This window comes from Dermacentor variabilis, chromosome 6, assembly GCF_050947875.1.
Source record: "Dermacentor variabilis isolate Ectoservices chromosome 6, ASM5094787v1, whole genome shotgun sequence".
NCBI lineage: Eukaryota > Metazoa > Arthropoda > Arachnida > Ixodida > Ixodidae > Dermacentor > Dermacentor variabilis.
In genome coordinates, this window is record NC_134573.1 from 44446679 (window position 1) to 44472282 (window position 25604).

At 46.8% G+C, this 25604-nt stretch overlaps 1 protein-coding gene across 6 annotated transcripts in view; it reads left to right on the forward strand.

Moving 5' to 3' along the window:
• LOC142584772 (beta-hexosaminidase subunit beta-like) overlaps positions 1-20014 on the forward strand; it is a 154708-nt gene extending 134694 nt beyond the window's left edge. For 5 of the 6 annotated variants that reach the window (XM_075695020.1, XM_075695015.1, XM_075695018.1 and 2 more), the window contains 3 exons: positions 3166-3256; positions 9872-9976; positions 19813-20014. In XM_075695020.1, coding sequence (XP_075551135.1) covers positions 3166-3256; positions 9872-9976; positions 19813-19900 — 284 coding nt within the window. In that variant the 3' untranslated portion in view covers positions 19901-20014. The remainder of the gene's footprint in view (positions 1-3165; positions 3257-9871; positions 9977-19812) is intronic. The other variant, XM_075695021.1, reaches the window with a different exon arrangement.
• Positions 20015-25604: the final 5590 nt, after the last annotated feature.

Below are 25604 nucleotides of genomic sequence, written 5' to 3' on the forward strand. Positions count from 1 at the left end.
CGCCCTGTTAAATCGCTGGAACAAGCAGCAAAAGCTCGCCCATGCTTACTTCGCGCTAGAAAATGGCACCCGAACAGGAAGTGAGCTTCCAAAAGTGGGACAATTTTCATCCTCAGCTCCTTAATACATTCTCGAGTTCGGACCGGCGAGATTACGTTCAACAACTTATTGAGGCTCGGGTACAGAAAACCAACGAAACCGTCGCCATATATGCGGAACATGTATGCCGTCTTTTTCGGCGAGCTGACCGCGACATGCCCGAAGCAAAGAAAGTGCATCGTCTTCTGCGGGTAATTAAGGAACTGCTGTTTGCTGGCCTTGTAGGAAACCTGCCAACAACGGTCGACGACGAGCAGTTGCAGCAATTATTGTACTCAGCAGTCCCAGTCCAGAGACACGTCCGCTTACCTATGCCGATATGGTCCGACGTCCTCCTCTTTACCCGCCGGTAGCGCTATTTTAGCGATGGCCGGTTCTCGTGCCACGGTGTCAACGGGAGTCTGTGATCGCCGTGCGGACTTGTGGCGCGCGGCCAATCGTCGACCACTCTGCTTCCACTGAAGGGAACTAGGCCACATTGCCCGTTATTGACCCCATACAGATGCTCAAATTGGCCCCTTTTCACTTGCAAACTCTCTGCACTTCGAGGACCATCGCGTCCCGAAGAGTGATCAGCTGTCGCCTAGCTAAGCTGCTTCACCACGTCGTCTCTGGTAGTCCCCATCACCGGTCACACTTCCCCAAACCGCCAGAGATTCACCACTGACGTCGGCAGGGGCGGGGGGGAGGTGTCGTTGCCCTAATCAGCGCCGAGGAAACTAAAGGAGGCGACCTTCGGGGCGAAGGTTGCCCTTTGTCGAGACGCCAAAAGTTCCCGCCATGCTCCCAACCAAGATGCTCTGACGACGACGAATGCTGACGCCAACAAAGACGATATGACGATGACAAATACTCACGCCAACGACGTTTACCGTGCCGATCTCAGCAATCTGGTGGATAGACATCTGGTAACCGCACTTGTTGACACTGACGCACACTCCTCGATTATGCGGCAAGAGCTGGCCGACAACATCAGGAAAGTGAAGACGCCGTGGTCAGGACCCCTCATACGAAGTGCCGGGAGTCAGCTAATGACACCAACGGGAACATACACCACCCGAATCCACATTGGTGATTGCAGCTTCGTTGCCACTGTCGTCATTTTTCCCGACTGCTGTGAAGACTTTATCTTGCGGATGAATGTTCTGCGAAATTACGGTGTAGCTGTAAACATTCTACGAATTTGTCAAGGACAAGCAACCGATTTGATTGGAAACCAGCTATACTATTTAACCGCTATATGCTTCGGCTACGGTCATGTCCAGTATTATTACATGTACCGGAGCGTGTGTTCTTATGAGGCTGGTAAATTTATGGCAACGTTGGCGTTGAGCTCCGTGGCGATATTGACTGATTAGCCTTGACTTCTTTCAGGTGCTATTTGTGCTATGACAGACCGCGTAGTTGGGAGCTCCATGCTTTGAAATCACAAACCTATGATTTATTACCGGTCTCCTAAATAGATGTCTGTGCGCATTTATGCATTTTGCCTCTAAGAGAATGTGGCCGCCTGAACCTGCAAAACGCTCTTGACCTGGTGCGAGGCATCCTCGAGTTTTGTCAGCTTAGGATAAGCCAAGAAGCGATGAACGATGACACGATGTCAAAGTGCGATAGGCACCTAACCTTGCAGGTGCAGATGCTATGTAGTGAAGTTTTCTGTCTTATTTGGCAGTGTTGGTAACCACGGCTTCTTTCTGCATTTCTTTTTTAGGGCTGCTTTCATAGCTCTCTGTGTCCTCGCCAGTCATTGTATCTGAATGGAGCGCACGTTAAGCCGTCGGTTGGCGGTCGACGAAATCGTCGACCAGCGCCTTAGACTGTACCGGCGGCCGAGGGAGCTGATATTGAGCCTGTGTGCGTCATTAGAGCCGAACCTGCTACCGTGGGCAGCGCGGTCACGTAGATTACCGATAAACGTACGAGTGCTGGTCCCCTTGCCTTGAGGCCTTTATTAAGCAGCTTTTATTCATATACGTAATTAGTATCGAAATAAAGACATTTAGTTGCTTTGTAATAAGGTGGTGGTGGTGCTGCTGAGGTACGCGGTGCGCGGTTCACCTTGCAGACCTGACCGGCAATTGCTCCGACTGAGCGTCTCTTTCTGCGCCATATATGTTGCCATGTGACCATCAGTCCTGTCTCTCGCAGAAATGCGAGGAAAATGCGTAACACTTACACTGAAATTCTTTTGATGGCGGTGAAGTGAACGGTGAAGGTGGTTGCGCCTGTCGACTCTGTAGCAGACGCCCGAAAAATCAGGCTGTCGAAAAAGGGTGTGCAGTGATTTGCCGTAAGAAAATAGCCTCAACTACCTATGCGTTATGTGCGATGAGGCTATCAGTTGACCCCAATTCTTTGATATCTTGTCATTTATTCTAAGCTTTGCTTCCTCCTCGCTCTCATACGAGGCCGTAAGTTAGGTGCGCTGCCACTTTGGTTGCACCCTTATCTCAGTGTAAGAGGTTTTTACCTAAAAAATTGCGTGCGAACAGCGTAGCTTAGTGAATTCCGGCCCTGGTCTGCAAGATGTGTCGCACACTAGTCAGTGCAGTTAGCTTATGGGATAATAGACCCTTCGTTTAGTACGCAAGCGAACTGGTTGGCTCAAGGCAAGTGTATGACCTATTTTCATCGCGGCTTATATTTCAATTGTATTTAACCCAGCTCCCGCTGGCTAACTAATGTATGGTAAAGATTTATTAAAGCAGACTCAGAACTCACTTTTCTATCGACTATAAGCATGCCTTATTTTCACGATGACTTTTCGGCACTAAATCCGCCTGCCGAGGTTAGGCATGCCTGATATTCCGCTGTCCAGCTCGGGTGCTGTTGAACACCGTAACACTTATTTTTTATTATTAATCATGTTCCTAACGCACCAGCGAATACTAGGAACTGCATTAGAATGAACTTGCGGCTTTGTGTTTTCTTTTGGTCTTAGAAGGACATGTATTATGTCGATGTCCTTCGAGCGCAGGGACCATCACACACTTTCGTCATCGCAAGTTTGAGAAAAGGGGCACATAGCTTGAAAATGTTCTCTGCCTGATTCTACGTCTGCAGGCAGCCGGAAGCAGAAGCGTCAAGTGCTGGGCGGCGAAGCTTGCATGTGGGGCGAGTACATTGACCGCACGAACCTGCTCGCCAGCCTCTGGTGAGTGCGCAGGCGCTGCCGTTCCCTCTTGTGTCAGACGCCACGCCGCCGAAATTGTTTGCCTCGATGATTCTGCCTGAGGGTGGGCACAATTGAAAAGTAGTGGCCATTTGAGTCATTATTTGAGGGTTGTGCATTTTTTTCGTGCCAGCCGCTCCAGATAATATGAATGAGGTAATACGAATATAAGAGATAATTCGCAAGGCACTATGCAAGGCATAAGTTTTGAAACATGCGGCCGATATGATCTACCCCCAACACTTTTAAAGACATACCGGTCTACTAGAAAACATTTTTACTATGTTTGAACTCTGAGCTGATTGCCCAGAGTTGCCGTCCAAGAGAAGCTTGACCGAATCATAACATTCTTTCTAATATTCTCCTCCCATGCCACACCTCTCGTTGAAACCTTGGCATGCAATACTCGTTTGACGTGTGCTGCGCAACTTCAGTGCGCGTGAAAATAGGCGTTGTGTAGAGGTTGCCCCAACTATTGTGCACCAAAATTTAGAAATATGCAAATTGCACGTCGCTAGACCGAACCAATGTAATGTTGTCTGCCGTCGATCAGAGATACTTAGGTTATCTTTTTTTTCGTTCCGGCTAAAAATATAAAGACTTCTGATTATTCAAGGTCTCAAATATTATAATTAGGTGAAAAGTGTCAATGAGAATATTGCAGAGCGACATGAAAAATTCCAGATATAGCTTTCTGTTGCTCAATGCGTGCTATATGAGTGTTTTTCCGAGCGTGAAAGATGCCCGCGAATACACGCAAAGTGCCTCGAGTGGCCCTTCGCGTGACAACGTTATTAAGTAATAATTAGATAATTAACCAAACAATTATTCATATAATTAATTAATAATTACCTAATTGATGCATATTGCAGCTTCAGTGAGGTTATTGAAGGAGTGAGATGTACAACAAATATACAAATTGTTATAGACAACCTTTCGTGAATCGTGGCTATGGTTTTGGGCTGGTAAGCACGACATCGCGGGATCAAATACCGGCCACGGCGGCCGCATTTGGATGGAAGCGAAATGCAAAAACATGGGTGTACTTAGATTTAGGTGCACGTTAAGGAACCCAGGTAGTACAAATTTCCGGATACCCCACTACGGCGTGCCTCATAATCGGATCGGAGTTTTGGCATGGCAGACCCCATAAGTGAATGTTCTTTCCTGAATTCTCTTAATGCTAGTGAACGGATGTTTCTCGGCAATGAATTCCAGGCTTCAATCGTATATGCAAAGAAGGTATATTGAAAAGAATCAATGAGGGCGAGAAACGTTGAAATATTTAGGGTGTGTCGACTTCTCGTAGATGAAAGTCTGGAAAAAGTCAAATAATTATCTAGTGAAGAGAGACGGGAAGAATGAATCAACGTGTAAATGAATTGAAGGCCTGCAAAATCGCGACGCGCTGCAAGAGCAGTGAGACCAAGCAGGGGAAGAAAATTGGACGATGAAATGTCCTTGTCATATCTCGTGCAAAACAACGTGCTGCCTTTCTTGCACAGATATTTTTTTGAATTCCCAGTGTCTGTATGGATTCATACAACGCTGCCATATTCGAGGAAAGGACGAATGAGGGTTCTATATGTTACTTCAGTTTGTTGGGGAGCGAGACGCAGCGTGCGATGTAAGTAATCTAGCTTTAAAGGCCCCTCACCAGGCCCCGTAGCAAATTTCGGTTATACGCTAGAAGTTGTTACGCGCCCTCTAGGGAACGTTCAGCCGCAAAAATTTTTCAAATCGGCTCAATAATAGCTGAAATAGAAATATTTCAGTGCCGCGAATCCATGATTTGAGGAGGCGAGCTCCACTGCCAAGCTAGAGAGTCTATCCACTCGCACCGTCTAGCCTCCGCAAACGAGATTCCTTCCCTGCGTTCTCCCACACCGGACCTCAAGGATCACGTTACGCATATGCCACGGGCCCAGTTCCTTCTCCTTGTTTTTTTTTTTTTTTTTGCGGCGCTGCGCATTTCCGCCGATGGCGTTGCGTGCGAGCTGTTGTGTCGTTTCGCGCAGCGCACGATTTTGCGCGCTGAGCACAAGGACACATGAGTAGCGGTATAATTCAGTGCTACACGAATACTGAGGCAGGCACAAGCGGATCGTAGTGCATGATCACGTGCTGGAACACGGTAGAAAATGGCATAGTTTCGATACCTGCACAAGTGACTGCATGCACGACTATGGGAACAAGCAGACGAAGCCGAAGTACGTCGCTCTTGCTTCGGTGCGAAGTAAAAAAAGAAAAACGCAGACGTACCGTTTGCGTGTTTTATTATTTCTCTAAACTTCAACTGGTCAATTCAAGCAACAGATCACGCAAATAACAGATGTTGCTTTGAATAATTCTCGAAGTCACGTGTCACAAGGAGCAACGTCACACTGCGGACACGAGTACGCCACCGTTCAGCTTGGAGCGCGGTCGCCGCGAGGGAAATGCAAAACGGCGTTCGGATTGAACTCTCAGTCCTTTCCGCGGTGCGTAGCGATGTAATTATTTGCAAACACGATCGTTGGCGCGCATTGTATGCTCTGCGTTCCTCAGCTCAAAATGGCCAGACCTTGTGAGGGGCCCTTTAAGGGCCTTGTTACCGGTTACGTAAATGTGTTTTGACCATGACAAATTGCGTCTTAGTACGATATCTGAACATTTGAATTCGAATACACCATTTAAAGTAATGTTAAAGGCAATGCAAAAAAGGAAGGACATGAGCGTCGTGTAAACCACATTAAGACAGGTTTGGAAAAGTTGGTATTTATTTGCTATGCTTTGGACCAGTTACAGAAATCGGCGAACGAAGCCTTAAGGACAACAGGATTAGTTGGAGATTTAATTGTATGACATAAAACGCAATCACCAGCAAAAAAGCGTATTTTAACAGAGGTGTGCAAGGGGAGATCATTAATATAAAGCGCGAATAAGAGAGTACCCAGTACTGAACCTTGGGGAACCCCCAATAAAACAGGCATCAAGGGTGAGTTAGTAGAGTGCAAACAAACATATTGTGAACTCTGTGAAAGAAAGGCCAATAGCCAATCAAACAAGGGTGCATCCTTTAGTAAAGCGAACAACTTGTGCTAAAGTTTAGGGTTTGAGACAGTGTCGAAGGCCTTTGCAAAGTCTTTAAAGATAACATCAATCTCTTCATCTGTGTTTCAAGAGCCGCTGATATCGTGAACTAATTATGTCAATTGTGTTATAGAGCTGAGGCCGCGTCTAAAGCTATGATGGAAAATGATCTTAAGTGATTTGCAAGAAATCTTAGAGTACGTTTAAGGATAATGTGTTCGAGTAATTTACATGAATGCGCTGTTATGTAGATGGGCCTAAAATTAAATAAAAATTTAACGTTACCTGACCTACATAAGTGGAGGATTAAAGCAAATTTCCTCGAGGGAGGAAGGGTGGCGGTTGAGAGAGATATTCTAAAGATAATTGTTAGATATCTACTACATTAAAGGGAATATCGAACTAGAAAAGCGATCAGGATACCCTCAGGGCCACATGAGTTTTTTGTGTGTAAGTTTAGGATTAGGTTATTTACATCCTCAGGGCACAGTGACACATAGTCGATAGGAGGGAATGGTTCAGAATCAAAAGCAGAGATTACCGAATTGTCCATCATAAAGACTGAGTGGAAGTAGGTACTAAAACAAGTTATTGTCTGTGTATCAGAAACTGCAACTTGGTTATTGTCCGTGTCCGAGAATGACCCAGCTGGAAGGATAACTTTCTGAAATTTACGGGGATTAGTGTTCATTCTTTTTGATAAGGCTGCCTTGTAATAAAATTCTTTTTTTCAGCATCCGTTTTAGAAAGAAGTATCCTTTTAGCGCTAAGAAACGGCGCGATTTTTTTCTGGTCGCCACAGCATTCTGTTCGACGTAATCTGGCGTAATATATCCTTAGATAAATGCAAAAGGTCGCTAGTGATGTAAGGTATTCCAGTGTTGGCTTTGTTTGCTCTTAAAAGGATGAAAAGGGAGATACGCTTGCTGACAAGATTTTTCGAAGAAGCTTGCCAATGGTATTAGTATCACCAGTGGTACTTATTAGCCCAAACTCACGGAAAGAATCGCATAGGCCATCTGTTCTTGCTAAATCATCCGCGTGGTTGAAAACAGGAAATGTGCAGTAGATGTGACAGTATTTAGGGACGATGCCTGTGACTAAAACTAACACAGCCTTGTGGTTAAATACTCCATAAATACATCGCATTCGTAACCGGAATTAATAAGAGATGTAGTAAAGAAGAGAAGATCAAGGACTGTAGTTTTGCCGAGTGAAATCCTGGGCGATTTGGTACAGGCCACAGGAGAATGAAATATGGACGAACTCCCGCCCGATAGGTACTTCGTGTCCACTCACTTTCATAGATAGCCAATCTACGCCTGGAGCATTAAAATCGCCCATGCAGATAACGTTGAATAAAATAATAAAACTATGATACCAAATCAACTTAGATTGTGTAAACACTCAATATTAGAACCAGGCGGACGCTAAACGACCCGTATAATCAAATACATGTTTTCTAGTTAGAATTTACATCACAAAGGCTCAGTATCAGGTTGGGCACGGATTACAGAAAAGCGGAGGTGCGGTCGAAGAAATAGAGCAACATTGCCTCCTCTCCTGGATTTTTTGTCTCCTGGAACCAGATTGAAGCCAGGGAGGGTTACATCGGAATCATGTGCACCATCATGCAGCCAGTTCTCAGTAGCGCCGATAATATGCGGGGAGTAAGACGAGACTAGGGAAAGAAATTTAGAGAAATTGTTGAGAAGGCTTCTTCCTTTAATGTTTAACATGGAAAGTTTATTGCTTGTGCCATGTGGTCAAGGAGATTGGACCCTAGCAAATGTTTCGGCGGGTTCAGGTGAGCCAGTAGATAACCTCACCAGAATATTGGATGTGACATCCCAATTGTGTGGTATCTAAGTTGGACAGAGGAGCCACTATCCCTATGAGAGCAGGACGCTTCCGGGAGCTTCTTACGAATGTTATGAACCTGAGGGGAGAAGTCTTCCGGAACACGAAAGCGAGTGTTCTTAAGTTCATAGCAATTCTTCAGCACCAACACCTTATCCTGAAAATCTAGGGACTTCATAATGCCGGTACGTGACCGGCCTCTAAAATTATTACCGAGTCTATGACACCTTTCGATACGCGGACATGTGATTTTAGAAGTGTCCTGGAGCCACTTAACAATGTTGGAAGAAAGTTCCTCATAACTGGGTTCCTGTTGAGACCGTGTATGTTATAGTTCTTATGCCACCTGTTTTCGAAACTGTCATTTCCGCAAGAGAGTGTCGATGTAGCGTTTATTAATTGCTGAATCTGAATGTGCAGGTTATCAATAGAAGCCTGAGCACCACTAGACGTTGAAGGTGACTCTAGGGAAGCGACAGTAGCTTCCAAAGCCTCAAACCTTGTGTTGACAGATGATTGAAACATTTTGATTCCAGAAATATCTTGAACCAGTTTTTTTTACTATTCAGGAGTACAGAGAGCATTTGCGAAAATCTCGGTTTATTTATTAATACCTGTCAACCGTTGTTGCGAGGCAGGATCGCGCAGAGGACGAGCGTTGGAACTTCGGTTAGGATCCATATCGCCGCTCAATAAACGTCTGCGTACGGGTAGAAATGAACACTGCAGAATACAATGAAATATTGACAAAAGCATGGTAGCAGTCAAGTGGACGAGGGAACAGCAGTATACATTGGTCTTCAGAACGTATGCACCAAGAATTGGCAAGGTAACATACCTGCGTTATAAACAGACAGCGGATCAACATGGTGCCCAGGTCGCTGTTGCCTCGCCACCCACGGAAGAAGAGAACTGCCGGTGATGCTTTTGTAGCCGTTAACCATGTCGTCGTCGAACTTGATCGGTCGGCGATTGGGCGGGGGAGTGCGACGGCAATCTTGTCCAGCGGAGCATGCAGGAGATGGGCCGATGAAGGGAGGAGCAAATCGTCGCTGTTATGCGCTAAAGGTAGGTTGGACCACGCGTTGACTGCCCGGCACATCCATGACACGGCAAGAGAACGACGATAACTCCATGCACAGCGTGACCTCAGGGACATGCTCAGCAGCGTTCTCCAACATGGGGGCAGCGAGATAACCTGCGAACTACACGAAAAAGCGAAAAGGCGTCTCAGGGGCGAGCATTGCTGCAGTTTTTCCATGCGTAGATTTTGCGTGTATTCGCGGGCTTCTTTCACGCTCGGAAAAACACTATTCAAGTAGCACGTATTGAGCAACTGAAAGCTGTAGCGGGAATTTTGCATGTTGCTCTGCAATTTTCTCATAGACTCTTTTCACATAATTATAACATTCGAGAAGTTGGACAATTAAGACTAATTATGCAAAATATGACCCGAGTATCTCCAAGCGATGGCGAACAGTATTACCTTGGTTCTGTGCAGGTAAGTGGCGCTTGCATATTTTTAAGTTTTGGTGCATGATAGTTCTCACAACCTGCATAGTACGAGTAGGATAACACATTTCTGAATTATTAGCCCTGACACTGATCCTGTGCGAAGGACATTATCACATTGGGGTGCTCAGAACCTTTTTTTTTTGCCCGCAGGCCGAGGGCTTCGGCAGTCGCAGAGCGTCTGTGGAGTAGCCGCGACGTGGACAAAGCTGATCGCGCGGTCATCAGGCTCAACGCGCATCGCTGCCGTATGCTGAGGTTGGTGCTGGTCGCTGCTGTTTTCATTATTTTAATCATCCCATTTTCTTCACAGACTGAAAAAAAGGCAGCTCCTTGTATAGCTTATGCCATGTATCCTAATATCAATGCATATTTCATTTCTTTAGTATAATATTTGGTTGCTGGCCTTTCTTCTGTTCTGTGGGTCTACTTCAACTGTATGCCTTGTTCCTTTAATGCGTTTCCTGCAACAAACTTCCGCGCGATTCGCACTATGCCCTTAATGAACAAATCAATGCTGAGACAAACATGTAGTCTTCAAGAAGACCCATCACCAGGACTTTAGTGTTTGTATGCTCGCCTAAATTTGTTTTATTTCATGCCTCACTCTTGGGAATCCGTGCAACATATATCGGTCATAAATTTTTTTTTGAGATTAGTAACAAACACCCAACCTCTGCCTGATTTCATGCTAATAAGCTCATTTATGTATTTCTTTAGCACTACTGCCCTTCTCAGAGGGAATAACTCGTAGTTTCAAGACAGAGTACAGCACATGCCGTTTACCAGCCAATTTTGGCGTCGAGAGTTAGTATAAGCGTCACCCAGCAGCGCGGTTTCATAAATGGCTTTCTTTTATTTCGAACTTTCTTTTGCAAAGGCCTTCAAAATTTACACAAGAAATATTACCAGGTTTCTCTAATAATTTAAGAAATCTTGAAAATCGCCTATGATATATAGTTGAAATTTACACAATGAGCTGGATTACTCAAACAGCCGGATATTGCCACATCCTAATGGTGGCCGTGGGTATGTGCCTGGCGATGAAAACGACGCTGAAGTAGAGCGCGGGTAGAAAAACAGAGATGACAACGACGTCGCGTTGACTGCTCTGATGAAGTGCTTTTATACGTCCTCTACACCGGCTTTCCCGCCTCCTACTAGGCTGTGACACTGGCGGAGGTTCTGGGTAGGATTTCCTCATGCTCTGCACCCCTTCGCGGAGCCATACATCGAACGCGGTTAAACACCTTCGTTCGTCGAAGCTCCTGTTCACCGGTGCAGTCGCCACCTGCTGGGCCTGAAGCCCGAGTTCAATCATGTGCAGAACCCTGCAGGAACGCGTCTACCTACTTCCGCCATGGCGACTACAACTATATCGCAGGGGACGCTGTAGAATCCTAAGATCCCAAAAAGTTTCCATGGTGACGCTTTTGAAGATGTCCAAGGTTGGCTGGACCAATTCGAGCGTGTCACCAGTTATGACTGGGGCTGCCAGCGAAAGCTGGCTAATGTCTATTTTGCACTTCAAGAAAGTACGCGGACGTGGTTTGTGAACCGGGAGGGAAGTTTGACAACATCGGATGCCTTCCGCACCCAGCTGCCAGACACATTCAGTAGTATCGACAGAAGAGACAACGCACAGCGCCTTCTCCAATCCCTAATTCAAAAATCAAACGAGAGCGTTGCCATGTTTGCAGAAGAAATGGCCTGCATTTTTCGCAGAGCAGAGCCTGAGATGGCCGAAGAAAAGAAGTTGCGCTATCTCTTGCGCGCAGTGAAGGAGGAACTGTTTGCCGGGCTCGTGAGGAACCCACCGACGAACGTCTGCTGATTTACGAAGGAGGTTACCGGTATCGAATGGGCACTACAACAACGGTACTACAATATGATCGCCAGAACTCACCGGTGAATCCTTCAATTCTACCTGAGAGCTGCGGCACGTCTCTGCGGGAAGTAATTCGAGAGATTGTGCGAGAGGAGATCCAGCAGCTCAGGATTTCTCCTATGGCACCAGAGGTGGCTTGTGTCGATGATGTCATTCGGGAGGAAGTTCGAGAGGCCTTTTCGTCGCCCGACTGGCAGTCTGTTCCGCGACGATTAAGCTACGCGGAAATGGCAAACCTGCCTGGTGTGCCTCGACGACGTCGTCACGTTCGAGGAACACTTACGGAGGCTAAAGACGATCTTTGATGCAATACGCGCATCTGACGGTCTAAATTTGAAATCTGAAAAGTCCCATTTTGGTTTTGAAGAACTTCTTTGCCGTCTCTAATTTCCCAATGCCATCAGATAAAAAGGCGATCTGATGTTTTCTAGGCCTCATCGACTACTACTGACGGTTTATTGCGGAATTTTCGCGCATCGCATGGCCATTAACATATCTCACCAGAGAAGATGTCCCCTCCGTGTGGGGTGAAGACCAGCAACAGACATTTCACGACCTACGGCAACAGTTGCAGACCTCCCCATGCTCGCAAACTTTGATGAAGACGTTCCGACAATTCTTCCTACCAACGCTAGTAATGTCGGCCTTGACGCAGTGCTTGTACAGCGGCAGGACGGCACCGAAAGAGTGATTGCTCACGCCAGCAGGACGCTATCAAGAACGGAGGCTAACTACTACACTGCAGAAAAAGAATGTCTCGCACTGGTGTGGGCCGTCCTGAAATTTCGGCCATATTTGTATGGTCGATGTTTCACCGCTGTCAGTGATCGTGATGCACTTTGCTAGCTGACTAATTTAATAGATCCAGCTGGTCGGCTTGCGTGCTGGAGCCTGCGGCTCCAATAGTTTGACTTTACGATTGTATGCAAGTCGGCAAAACGACACACCGGCACCGACTGCATTTCTCGGTCTCCTGTTGAGACTGCAGAGCACGACGATGATGACGCGGCTTTCCTAGGCGTGCTGGATACTGTCGCCGTTTCACGCCAGCAACGCGAGGACGCAGAATTGGTTCCTCTTTTCGATTACTTAGAGGTAAGAACACGCAGCGTGCCGAGATTATTCGCCAGAGGGCTGCCTTAATTTTGCTTGCGCCACCATGTTCTCTATAAATAAAACTTTTCATCTAGTGGCAGTAGCTACCTACTCGTCATTTTCGCCTTCCTTCTCGACGAAGTCCTACGTGCCTGTCACTACGAGCCAACCACTGGTCACTTGGGCTACACCCGCACACTGGCAAGAATTTGGCTAAAGTACTATTGGCCGAGACTTGCGTCGATCGTGAAACATTACATACAGACATGCCTGGATTGCCAGCGCCGTAAAGCCCTGCCCTGCAAGCCAGCTAGAGTGCTGCATCCTGTTCAGATACCGCAAGCGCCGTTCGAACAAATTCGAATGGATCTTTTAGGTACGTTTCCGCTATCTGCTGCCGGAAGTAGATGGATAATCGTCGTCACAGATTACTTTACTCGATACACCAAAACAGGTGCTATCCAACGTGGAACAGCAGCCGAAGCAATGCGATTTTTCATGGAAGCCGTCGCCCTAAGGCATGGCGCTCCCGCAGTGGTCAAAACAGACAGAGGTGCTACGTTCACGGCTGCGCTTCTGGATGCCGTTTTGCGACTAAATGGTTCCACTCACAGAAAGATCGCGGCTCATCATCCCCAAAACAATGGACTGACAGAACGTTTGAATAAGACTCTGGCAGACATGATGAGTATGTACATCGACGTCGACTACAAGAACTGGGACGAGATTTTACCGTATGTTACATTTGCGTATAACACGGCTCGCCAAAAGGCAACACGCGTGACACCTTTCAACCTCGTTCACGGCCGGGAAGTGACCAAAATATTCGACGCAATGCTGCCACACGAATGCGGTCATGACCAGACTGGTGCCGAGGAGTTTACGCAATGTGCAGAGGAAGCCAGGCAGCTTGCGCGTTTGCGAATCCAAGAACAGGAATACGATGCCAGACACTACAATATTCGGCACAGACCTGTCATGTACAACGTCGGTGACGAGCTGTGGGTCTGGACTCACGATCCTATTTGTCGGCGGGGGCTGTCTGAGAAGCTCCTGCGAAGATACTTCGGACCACACACAGTTCTGCGCCACATCAGCGATATAAATTATGATGTTGTCCCCGACAGCCATAACTGCTCCAAACGCCGACGGCATCTGCCCGAGTTCGTGCACGTGCTTCGTATGAAGCCATACTTTTCCTCATGACCTCAACTTTGCACCGTCTGTGCATTGCCTTCGGAGGTTGGTGCATCTGGACAGTGCCTTTTTTTTCCAAAGGAGGGGCAAATCCCACATCCTATATGGTCCCACCTGGGTATGTGCCAGGCGTTGAAAACGACGCTGAAGTAGCGCGCGGCTTGAACAGAGACGACAACGACGTCGCGTTGACTGCTCTGATAAAGTGCTTTTATACATCCTCTACACCGGCTTTCCCGTCTCCTACTAGGCTGTGACAATATTGCTTGCACCAGAAATCAAAATGCATAAAGAAAATGCAAGAACTTTGATTAAATAATTGTTTACCTAATTCTTTAGGAAGCCTATTGCAATGTACTAAAGGGCCCACCGTGGTGTCTTAGTGGCTAAGGTGCTGAGCTGCTAAGTAGGAGGTTGCAGGTTCAAACTCGTGCCACATTTCGATGGGGAACAAATGGAAGAACACAGTTGTACCGTGTATTGGGCACAACTTGAAGAGCCCCAGGTCGTTAGGATTAATGCCGTTACTTCTACTACGGCGTGCCTCATAATAAATCGTTGTTTTGGCACTGTTAAGTATGGCCCAGCTGAGGTGCTAGTTTTGCCAGCCAGTTGCGACAGTAACGTAAACTTTCCTGGAACGCCACCGCAAACCTCTAGCGACGGTGAAAGTTGACTGTTTGTGAAGAGCCATACGCGCGTCCTTGACTCTCCGTCGCTGGAGCCAAGATGAGTGCGACGAAGCAGGCTTTGTGCCTGAACCTGCGACCGCCAACTGGCCTGCTGTGAACGAGGGAGTCCCCGAGGGAACGCAGTTCGAGGCTCCTTCCCAGGCACCGTTCAAGAGTCAAGACAATGGGCACCTGGTGGCGCGCTGCGGGGGTCAGCTCGGGAAATAAAAGGCGCCTTTCCTGACGTAAGCCCCCAGTTCTACGAAGTCCGTCTGACGTCGGCTCTGGACCGTGAACCTTTGCGGAAGTGTGGGTGCGTGTAAGCCGTCCCGCAGAGCGGCGGCTTCTTTACGATGCCTGGACGGCCGTTTCCTTCACCTTGTGATCGAGGGAGGACCCAGTGTTTATAAACCGCTGTTGTGCGGCTGCTCAGTACTTTCTCTCGCAGTCATGCTAGACTGATCAACTGCAACATCCTGATGTAGATACTGTAAATAAACCCATATTCCTCGTTCTCAATGAGAAGCAGTCCTTCCTTTCATCAAAGTCCTCAGCGTGGATAAGTTGGACGACGGCATGGGCCAGCTACCTTCTAATTCATGCCTGACTCCAATCTTGACAACTGGTTACGAATGGTGGGATTGAGCCCCCAATCCTAACAGCTTGATTACAGCAGTGAGATGGACTTTGCGACGTGGTTCCGTGTCCGCGGCGAGTGCTTGGTTCTCGCTTTGACTCTCTAGGTTTCATTTTGTGGTTGTTTTGTTTAGAACTGTAGGGAAGCTAGATTGTTGATTGTTAGCTAGGTTGTGTTTTCGTAGAGAGATTTAGCGAGCAGGACAGAGCCAGTAAAGCAGCAATCATCGAGTTAAGAACACTGCTGAGAGACGAAGTGCTGATTGTTGGTGAGGAACTGGGCCTAGACGTACGCAAGGAAATGCTAAAAGCGGAATTATTGGAGCTAATTTCCGAAAAGGCCAGTGAGGAAAAAATTCAAATGGGATTTGAACTTCTAAATAAGAGAGAGAAACGGGAAAGAGAAAGAGAAGAACGGGACGGAGCAAAACGAGAGAGAGAGGAACGCGATAAAGATCGCGAGTTAAGAAAAATGCAACTTGAACTTGAAAGCAAACGTTTGGAGTTGTCTCAAGGAAGTGAAGGGGCTCTGGGACGATCAAGTGAGGCAGAATCATAGCGCCTGGATAGGCTGTGAAAGCCATTTGAGGTCGGGACCGACATAGGCTTATTCCTAAGCAATTTTGAAAGGACTTGCGAGAAGATGAACTTTGGTCCGAGTACATGGCCACAGCGGTTGCTGTCTATGTTGCCGTGTGAGGCGGCAGAAGTAATTGTCAGACTGAGTGCACAGGATGCATATGATTATGCAAAAGTTAAGGCTAGTCTCCTGAAGAAATACCGCCTTTCAGCCGAAGCTTTTCCGCAAAGGTTTAGGAGCACAGGCAAGAAAGATAGCGAGGGGTATCCGGAGTTTGCATATGGCTTAAAGGCCAACCTAGTCGAGTTGCTGAAAAGCGTGGAAGCGTACGACAGCAGAGACAGGATCATTGAATGCATGTGTCTAGAGCAGTTTTACAAAAGCATCCCCCAAGCTGGGAAGCTGTGGGTGCAAGACAGAGGGAATGTAAACACTGTGAAAAGGGCCGCTGAATTAGCTGTAGAGTGCGCAACGCGTAGAAAGTTGAACGCCGAGGACGGAAATTGGGACGGTCGAAATAGACTGCGGAAACCATTTCCGTTCAAAATGGGTTCGCAGACTAGACGACCGGAGCCTGTAGACGTGGAGGAAAAACCAGCAGAAAAGAGCGAGGAGAAAACTAACGGGGAAATCATACAAAGAGAGCAGAAAAGAAAATGCGAATCTTTTAGGCCGATCCACTGTTATAAATGCCACAGACTGGGACATATAGCTGTGAACTGCGGGTAGCCTAGCGTCGTTTTTTTCCTACATATATGAAAAGGACGAGAATGTGGAACATTTAAGCCCATATCTTCACGAGCTGCAAGTTAATGGCCAACCATGCCGAGTGCTAAGAGGCAGTGTCTCTACGATGGACATTGTCCATCCGTCTTAGGTGACGGTAGATAACTTCACCGGAGAAGTAGCATGGATGAAATAGGATGTAGAAGAACACAGCGTGTGTCTGGCCTGGCCAAAGTCAAAATCAGTGGACCATTCGGGGAGCTAGTGACCGAGGCTGCAGTTTCGAAATTTTTGTCACTGCAGTACCGTTACATTTTTTCGAATCGTTCAAATTGGTTACGGCGTGAAAAAGGGCTGAAACTTGGAGAGGGCACAGTACAGGCATTGACTGACCCGAGGCCAAGCTCGTAAAATCGCGTCGCTTTCGGCTGAAAATGCACAAGCTGCTCCAGCGGAAGCAGAAAAAAGGGGTAACTTCAATACCCGAATCCGAGCTAGGCCCGAGGGACAAAAAACAGTTCAGGAGAGCCTGCCAGCTGACCAGCTCAATGAGAGCGTATCACTAGGGTGTCAAAGTTCACCCCTGCAGGAAGAGCAAGCTGACGCAATCGCAAGCGAGACAGGGTCGTTATTATCACCAGCCTCAAAGAACTTTGATCAGCTCTTACGTGTGGACAGAGAGTCACTGGCTGCCGAGCAAAAGGATGATGAGAGCTTAGCTGAATTACATCACACAGCTGAAGAAGACATTGCTAGGCGCAACGTGACAATACATGAGAGTGGAGGATTGTTGTATCGGCACTACAGAGACCGAAATGGTAGAAATTTAGATCAGTTAGTCGTACCTACTAAGTAGAGGGAGTACCTTTTGAGTCTCTGTCATGGAAATGGGTGGTCCGGCCACCTAGGCATAAACAAATCAAAGGAAAGATTGCTTATGGAATACTACTGGCCTGGCTGTTTCAAGGACGTAGAAAACATTGTAAGATCATGCGACGCGTGCCAGCGCTCGGGTAAACCAGGAGAGACATGGTAAGGTCCACTAAAGGTAGTGCCCTTAATAACAGAACCTATCAGACGACTTGTGATAGACAAGGTAGGGCCTCTACCAAAATCAAAATCGGGTTACAGGTACTTGTTTACCATGCTGTGTCCGTCTACAAAGTTTCCAGAAGTAATCCCTCTGAAAGAGCTCAACTCCACCGCAGTAGTGGACGCGCTTTTGACAGTGTTTGCACGAGTTGGGTTTCGAGCCGAAATTCAGGCGGATCAAGGGTAAGTATTCACCGGCGCACTGACTTCCACATTCTTGCAAAAGTGCGGGGTAAAGTTAATACACAGTTCCTTCTATCACCCTCAGTCAAACAGTGTAGAGAGGTGGCATTCAGTGCTTAAGCGAGTTTTGCGTGCGCTCTCTTACGAGCACAAGGAGGATTGGGAGAACTGTCTGGTGGCAACTTTGTTTACTTTGCGAACGGTTCCACATGAAGCGACAGGGTTCTCACCAGCAGAACTAGTGTATGGGAGGGCACTCGTTCTCCATTAAGAGTGTTAAGAGAGATGTGGCAGGAAGGAGGAGAGGGAGTCCAACAGTAGTTGAATACGTGCTAAATCTGCTGGAACGGCTACGCGCAACCCAAGAACTAGTCGAAAACTACATGGGAGTAGCGCAAAAGAACGCCAACTTCTATTACGAGAAGAATGCGAGGCTTCGTACGTTTAACGCCGGAGACCAGGTAATGATCCTCAAACCTTCAAGAAGGAACAAGTTTGAAGTTCACTGGGACGGGCCTGTTAAAGTGTTGCACAAGCTTTCAGATACTAACTATGCTCTGAAAATGCCCGGTCACAGCAATGAGGGGAGGATATATCACGGCAATTCGATGAAGCCGTATGTAGAGCGGAGCGGAGTCGTTAACTATATCATCAAATAGCAGGATGGCACTAGTACCAAGTTTAGGGAGTATAGGGCGACCTCCAACTCTGAAATCGGCCTAGAAGAAGTAGTAAAACATGCGCTAAGCTCGCACGCTCTTAGACCCGAGCAGCTAAATGAGCTAAAAGGGGTGTTAGGGGAACATCTCGACAGGTTCAGCGATCGGCCAGGTAGAAGCGAACTAATAACGCAATGAAATAGAGCTGACATCGTACGAAGCCGTAAGATCGAAGCCTTACAGGGTGTCTCCAAGACAGAGAGAAATTATGGAGGCAGAGATACAGCGCATGCTAGAGTTGGGAGTTATTTAGCCCGCTGAGAGTAACTACACGTCACCGCTAATTCTGGTAGAAACCCCTGACAAGGACCCTCGTCGGTGTGTTGACTACAGGAAGTTAAATGCCATCACTAGGGATCAGCTGTACCCGATACCCAACATTGAGGAACGAATTGAAAGAGTTAGCGCTGCTAAATACATTTCAACTATAGATCTCGTGCGGGGGTATTGGCAAGTTCCCCTTTCAAAAATTGCCAGCCGCTATGCGGCATTCATCTCACCTGTAGGCACTTTTCGCCCTCTCGCACTCAGCTTGGGGCTGAAGAAGCGCCGTTTAGCTTCTCTGGCTCATTACAGTGCCTAGAAATACCTGTTCTTACGTCACAAAATGTACACATTTAATTTACATGCAACCACGCAGTTGGGCATCTAGGATCTTTACGTCGCACATTACATAGTTATAAGAAACGTACTAAATTCCTAAGCTACAAAGTTATTTCCTGTCTGATTCTGGAGCATCTGTCAAGTGCCAGGATCTGGCATTAAAGAAACGCTACAACTCATAATGTTTATGTTTATAACATATATTTATTGTCATCGTCTAATCATCCACTCTTAAATGAAACCCTGTTTCACGAGCATTGCCATTCGAAATACTTGAAGTTTCTGCACTTAAGCTCACTCTTTGCCCTTAGTGCATCATGTAACATTTCCTAAATTTTAGATAACTTGGAGGTAATACTTAAATAGCTTTTCCCCATGCCTTTGAATGAAGTTATTTGCCTGGCAGTATTGACACACTATAACTTGATTAGTTTAGCTCCTGGTAAATATTTGTAATGCTCTACACATATTTCTTTTTGTTGCTATGTACTTAACGCACTCGCGCTATAGCCCTGAGGTCAGGCGGCAATATGTTGAAAAAAGGTTAAATGCAATAGAATATGGCCGGAGCACTCAGTACTATGTTTAGTACTACGTCGCATATCATCGATTAAAACCAAGCATACTTTCTCTACAATTTAGTACACACTTCATAAAGTGAAACAAAACTGGAGCCGAAGTTCCTTTTCGTCAACTCTCCGCAGGCGCGGCATTCCCGTCCACCCGATCAACAGCATGCCGTGTGAGAACGACGAGGAACTGGATTTCCGGGAAGTCTTTGAGATTAGGTGAAACATGAGGTGCACTACCGGCAACCATCTGGTGGCCTCGAGCCCGAAGGGATACAGCAACAGTAATTTTTTCTCTGTTGCATCTTCAAAGAAAAAATGTGTATTTATCACTGTCGTCCTTGTGTGCGTTTTCTCCAATCATGTTTAAGTTATCTGACACGAACCCTTCTGTGATATGGATCTGGCACACGGTGCTGGTTCACAGGATCATTTGAATGCCAGGAAAGTATTTAACGGGCGCAGATACCTCCTCCGAAGGCACAACAATGCTTTAATGGGCGAGGACGACGTCGCCACACTTCGCACTACAAGTCTCTAGGAGCACGTACCCCTCGATTTCCCAGAAGGGTGTTTATGTGCCGCAACGTTGGCATCCAACCGCGAGCAGGTATTTCAGGAGTGCGTGGCTACAGCTCACTAACCAATTAATTCCACCACTAGAATATATTTGCGGACGTATAGTTCGTTGGCGGCGCTTTGTTCCGTCACACATTGCCCCTCACACATTCCGCCGATCGCTGCGACTGAGCGACGGAGCGACCAACTTGTTGGAATCCAGTCGCGGAGAGCCCACGACGTCGCGGCGGTCGCTGAGCGACGCAATTCTCTGTGTCGCTGACTGAAAATCGCGCCATGTGAAACAGCCTAAAGATGCGCGCGCACTCGTTACATGCTCTGACGTTGGAACTAGAAAGCCGGCGGGTAAGGTGCGCTTCTTGCGGCACTCGCTAGGGGCTACACCCCGCCAGGTGGTGCTTGCTGCAGTTCCTCCTCGAACATGGTGAGGATGGAGAGGGTGCTAGAAGGAGGTAATATCGGGTTTAATCTCTCATACAAACAGGCGCGTTGTTTCTTTGTCTCTGCGTGTAGTAGTTAAGAGAGTCAGTTTAAGAGCGGAGAAGAGGGAAGGAAAAGAAAGCAAACTTGCAGCGCCGTGGTTTTAAGGCGCAACCGTGGTAGAGAAACGGAAAGGCGATATAAGCATTCTGAGTGGTTGGAAGGCATAATTTCTTGGAAAAATGGCCGCCAGAGGAGCAGCGTGAACTCGAGCGGCTTTAGATACTAGGAAAACTGCCTTAAAGTATTTAGAATTGAGGGGTAGTTTCGTTAACAAACTATAACACGGCAATCAGCACTCGAATATAATTATAACCCTAAAAATAATTGTAAATATTCATCTCATCTATAGTATCTAAAGCGCGCGTTGTTTCTTGCCTCTGCGTGTAGTAGTTAAGAGAGCCAGTTTAAGGGCGGAGAAGAGGGAAGGAAAAGAAAGCAAACTTGCAGCGCCGTGGTTTTAAGGCGCAACCGTGGTAGAGAAACGGAAAGGCGATATAAGCATGCGTGGCCATGATACGCACACGACAAACTGCCTTACAATATCTAGACTTGAGGGGAAGCTTCGTTAACAAACTATAACACGGCAATGAGCACTCGAATACGACGAGAGAAATAATTGAGGCGTGGAAAATTCCCTTGAAATAAATCTGGTTTGCGAGACAAATGCTTGTATGTATTGAATCTCTTAAAAGATGAGGGGGGAAATATGCGCTCACCGAGAGGGCATCGTCCGCACGAGACCACCACCAGGCTCCTTACGGGGATGTGGACCCAGGTGGTCGAAATTTTCGGAGTCCTCCACTACGGCGTGCATAATCAGAAAGTGGTTTTTGTCACGCAAAACACCATAATTCAATTTTTAATTTAACTCCTGCGGGGACGGTAGAGTATCCGTCTCCAGTGCAAGAGGACCGTGATTCAAATCCCGGTGCCGCGCAATTCTCCTCCGGGAAATACAAAAAAAAAAACCGTGTGTTGAGAAATTGCACAAACAGGCCTGGAGTGCGGCCTGATCCCGGTGACCAGAACCGGTAACGCACTCTCTCACCAGAGCAGGATTGGCCACCCTGGTGCAGTACTTGGCCACAACCTCCTATATGAATACAACAATCAAACCCCGGCCCTCAGTCCCCAGCAGCCGCGAAGCAACTGACCACGGCGGCGGTCAGATCTGTAACGCTGCAGAGGGTGCTAAGAATACCTGGCTCCGGACAGGCCGCCATTGGAATCTGAACCTGGCAACGTTTAACGTTAGAACGCTATCTAGTGAGGCGAGTCTAGCAGTATTATTGGAGGAATTAGAGGGTAGTAAATGGGATATAATAGGGCTCAGTGAAGTTAGGAGGACCAAAGAAGCATATACAGTGCTAAAAAGCGGGCATGTACTGTGTTACCGGGGCTTAGCGGAGAGGCGAGAACTAGGAGTCGGATTCCTGATTAATAAGGAAATAGCTGGTAACATACAGGAATTCTATAGCATTAACGAGAGGGTGGCAGGTCTTGTTGTGAAACTTAATAAGAGGTACAACTTGAAGGTGGTACAAGTCTATGCCCCTACATGCAGTCATGATGACCAGGAAGTCGAAAGCTTTTATGAAGACGTGGAATCGGCGATGGGTAAAGTCAAAACAAAATACACTATACTGATGGGCGACTTCAATGCCAGGGTAGGCAAGAAGCAGGCTGGAGACAAGTCAGTGGGGGAATATGGCATCGGCTCTAGGAATAGCAGAGGAGAATTATTAGTAGAGTTTGCAGAACAGAATAATATGCGGATAATGAACACCTTTTTCCGCAAGCGGGTTAGTCGAAAGTGGACGTGGAGGAGCCCGAATGGTGAGACTAGAAATGAAATCGACTTCATACTCTGCGCGAACCCTGGCATCATACAAGATGTAGACGTACTCGGCAAGGTACGCTGCAGTGACCATAGGATGGTAAGAACTCGAATTAGCCTAGACTTGAGGAGGGAACGGAAGAAACTGGTACACAAGAAGCCAATCAATGAATTAGCGGTAAGAGGGAAACTAGAGGAATTCCGGATCAAGCTACAGAACAGGTATTCGGCTTTAACTCAGGAAGAGGACCTTAGTGTTGAAGCAATGAACGACTATCTCATGGGAAACATTAAGGAGTGCGCAATAGAAGTCGGTGGTAACTCCGTTAGACAGGAAACCAGTAAGCTATCGCAGGAGACGAAAGATCTGATCAAGAAACGCCAATGTATGAAAGCCTCTAACCCTACAGCTAGAATAGAACTGGCAGAACTTTCTAAGTTAATCAACAAGCGTAAGACAGCGGACATCAGGAACTATAATATGGAAAGAATTGAACAGGCTCTCAGGAACGGAGGAAGCCTAAAAACAGTGAAGAAGAAACTAGGAATAGGCAAGAATCAGATGTGTGCGTTAAAAGACAAAGCCGGCAATATCGTTACTAATATGGATGAGATAGTTCAAGTGGCTGAGGAGTTCTATAGAGATTTATACAGTACCAGTGGCACCCACGACGATAGTGGAAGAGAGAATAGCCTAGAGGAATTCGAAATCCCACAGGTAACGCCAGAAGAAGTAAAGAAAGCCTTAGGAGCTATGCAAAGGGGGAAGGCAGCCGGGGAGGATCAGGTAACAGCAGATTTGTTGAAGGATGGTGGTCAGATTGTTCTAGAGAAACTGGCCACCCTGTATACGCAATGCCTCATAACCTCGAGCGTACCGGAATTTTGGAAGAACGCTAACATAATCCTAATCTATAAGAAAGGGGACGCCAAAGACTTGAAAAATTATAGACCGATCAGCTTACTGTCCGTTGCCTACAAAGTATTTACTAAGGTAATCGCAAATAGAATCAGGAACACCTTAGACTTCTGTCAACCAAAGGACCAGGCAGGATTCCGTAAAGGCTACTCAACAATAGACCATATTCACACTATCAATCAAGTGATAGAGAAATGTGCAGAATATAACCAACCGTTATATATAGCTTTCATTGATTACGAGAAAGCGTTTGATTCAGTCGAAACCTCAGCAGTCATGGAGGCATTACGGAATCAGGGTGTAGATGAGCCATATGTAAAGATACTGGAAGATATCTATAGCGGCTCCACAGCCACCGTAGTCCTCCACAAAGAAAGCAACAAAATCCCTATAAAGAAAGGCGTCAGACAGGGAGATACGATATCTCCAATGCTATTCACAGCATGTTTACAGGAGGTATTCAGAGGCCTGGAGTGGGAAGAATTGGGGATAAAAGTTGATGGAGAATACCTTAGCAACTTGCGATTCGCTGATGATATTGCCTTGCTTAGTAACTCAGGAGACCAATTGCAATGCATGCTCACTGACCTGGAGAGGCAAAGCAGAAGGGTGGGTCTGAAAATTAATCTGCAGAAAACTAAAGTAATGTTTAACAGGCTCGGAAGAGAACAGCAGTTTACGATAGGTAGCGAAGCACTGGAAGGGGTAAGGGACTACACCTACTTAGGGCAGGTAGTGACCACGGATCCGGATCATGAGACTGAAATAACCAGAAGAATAAGAATGGGCTGGGGTGCGTTTGGCAGGCATTCTCAAATCATGAACAGCAGGTTGCCACTATCCCTCAAAAGGAAAGTGTATAACAGCTGTGTGTTACCAGTACTCACATATGGGGCAGAAACCTGGAGACTTACGAAAAGGGTTCTGCTGAAATTGAGGACGACGCAACGAGCTATGGAAAGAAGAATGATGGGTGTGACGTTAAGGGATAAGAAAAGAGCAGATTGGGTGAGGCAACAAACGCGGGTAAAAGACATCTTAGTTGAAATCAAGAAAAAGAAATGGGCATGGGCCGGACATGTAATGAGGAGGGAAGATAACCGATGGTCACTAAGGGTTACGGACTGGATTCCAAGGGAAGGGATGCGTAGCAGGGGGCGGCAGAAAGTTAGGTGGGCGGATGACATTAAGACGTTTGCAGGGACAACATGGCCACAATTAGTACATGACCGGGGTAGTTGGAGAAGTATGGGAGAGGCTTTTGCCCTGCAGTGGGCGTAACTAGGCTGATGATGATGATGATGACAAACAGGCGGGTACAGTATAGTAGAACAGCAGCTTCCAGGTTTATTTTATGCCATTGTGTTGCCAGCTAACAAGTAGTGATTTGCAACGTCTGGCTAATATCTGTGGACAGGAAGGCAACAATTTAGGTTGGAAATTTAGTGTTAGAAAATCAGGTGTTATGTTATTTAATGAAAGCAGTGAACAGACAGTTGCGATACAGGGCCAGGAAAAGCCTCGGGTAACACAATATAAGTACCTTGGTATATGGATAAATGATGGTAATAGATATATGGAAACACAGGAAAAAGCAATAACAGTGAAGGGGAAGAGAAATGCAGCCATAATGAAGCACAGAACGCTATAAGGATACAATAGGTAGGAGGTGGTTCGATGTATTTGGAAAGGTGTGATGGTTCCAGGAATTACTTTTGGAAATGCAGTTGTTTGCTTACAATTAGGACTCGACGGGGACCAAAGGTCAGTGGGTTGCCTCGCATTGGGCGCTCACGGGAAGACTACAAATGAAGTTGTGCAGGGTGATATGGGCTGGACTAGTTTTGAAGGAAGGGAAGCTCGCAGTAAAATTGAGCATGAAGAATGGCTGAGGAATATGGAAGAAATTAAATGGGCTGGGGGAGTGTTGAGGTACATGTTCAGGAAAAAAAAAACTGATTCACAGTGGAGGAAAAGAACTAGAAAGCTTACCAGCAAGTGTGCGCCCTGTAAGGTGGGCTACACAGCAACAAAGAGCATGAAGCGGAAAGTCAGAGAGGCTGCAATAATCTCATGGGTGGCGGCAACGGCAAGGAAACCTGCCATGAG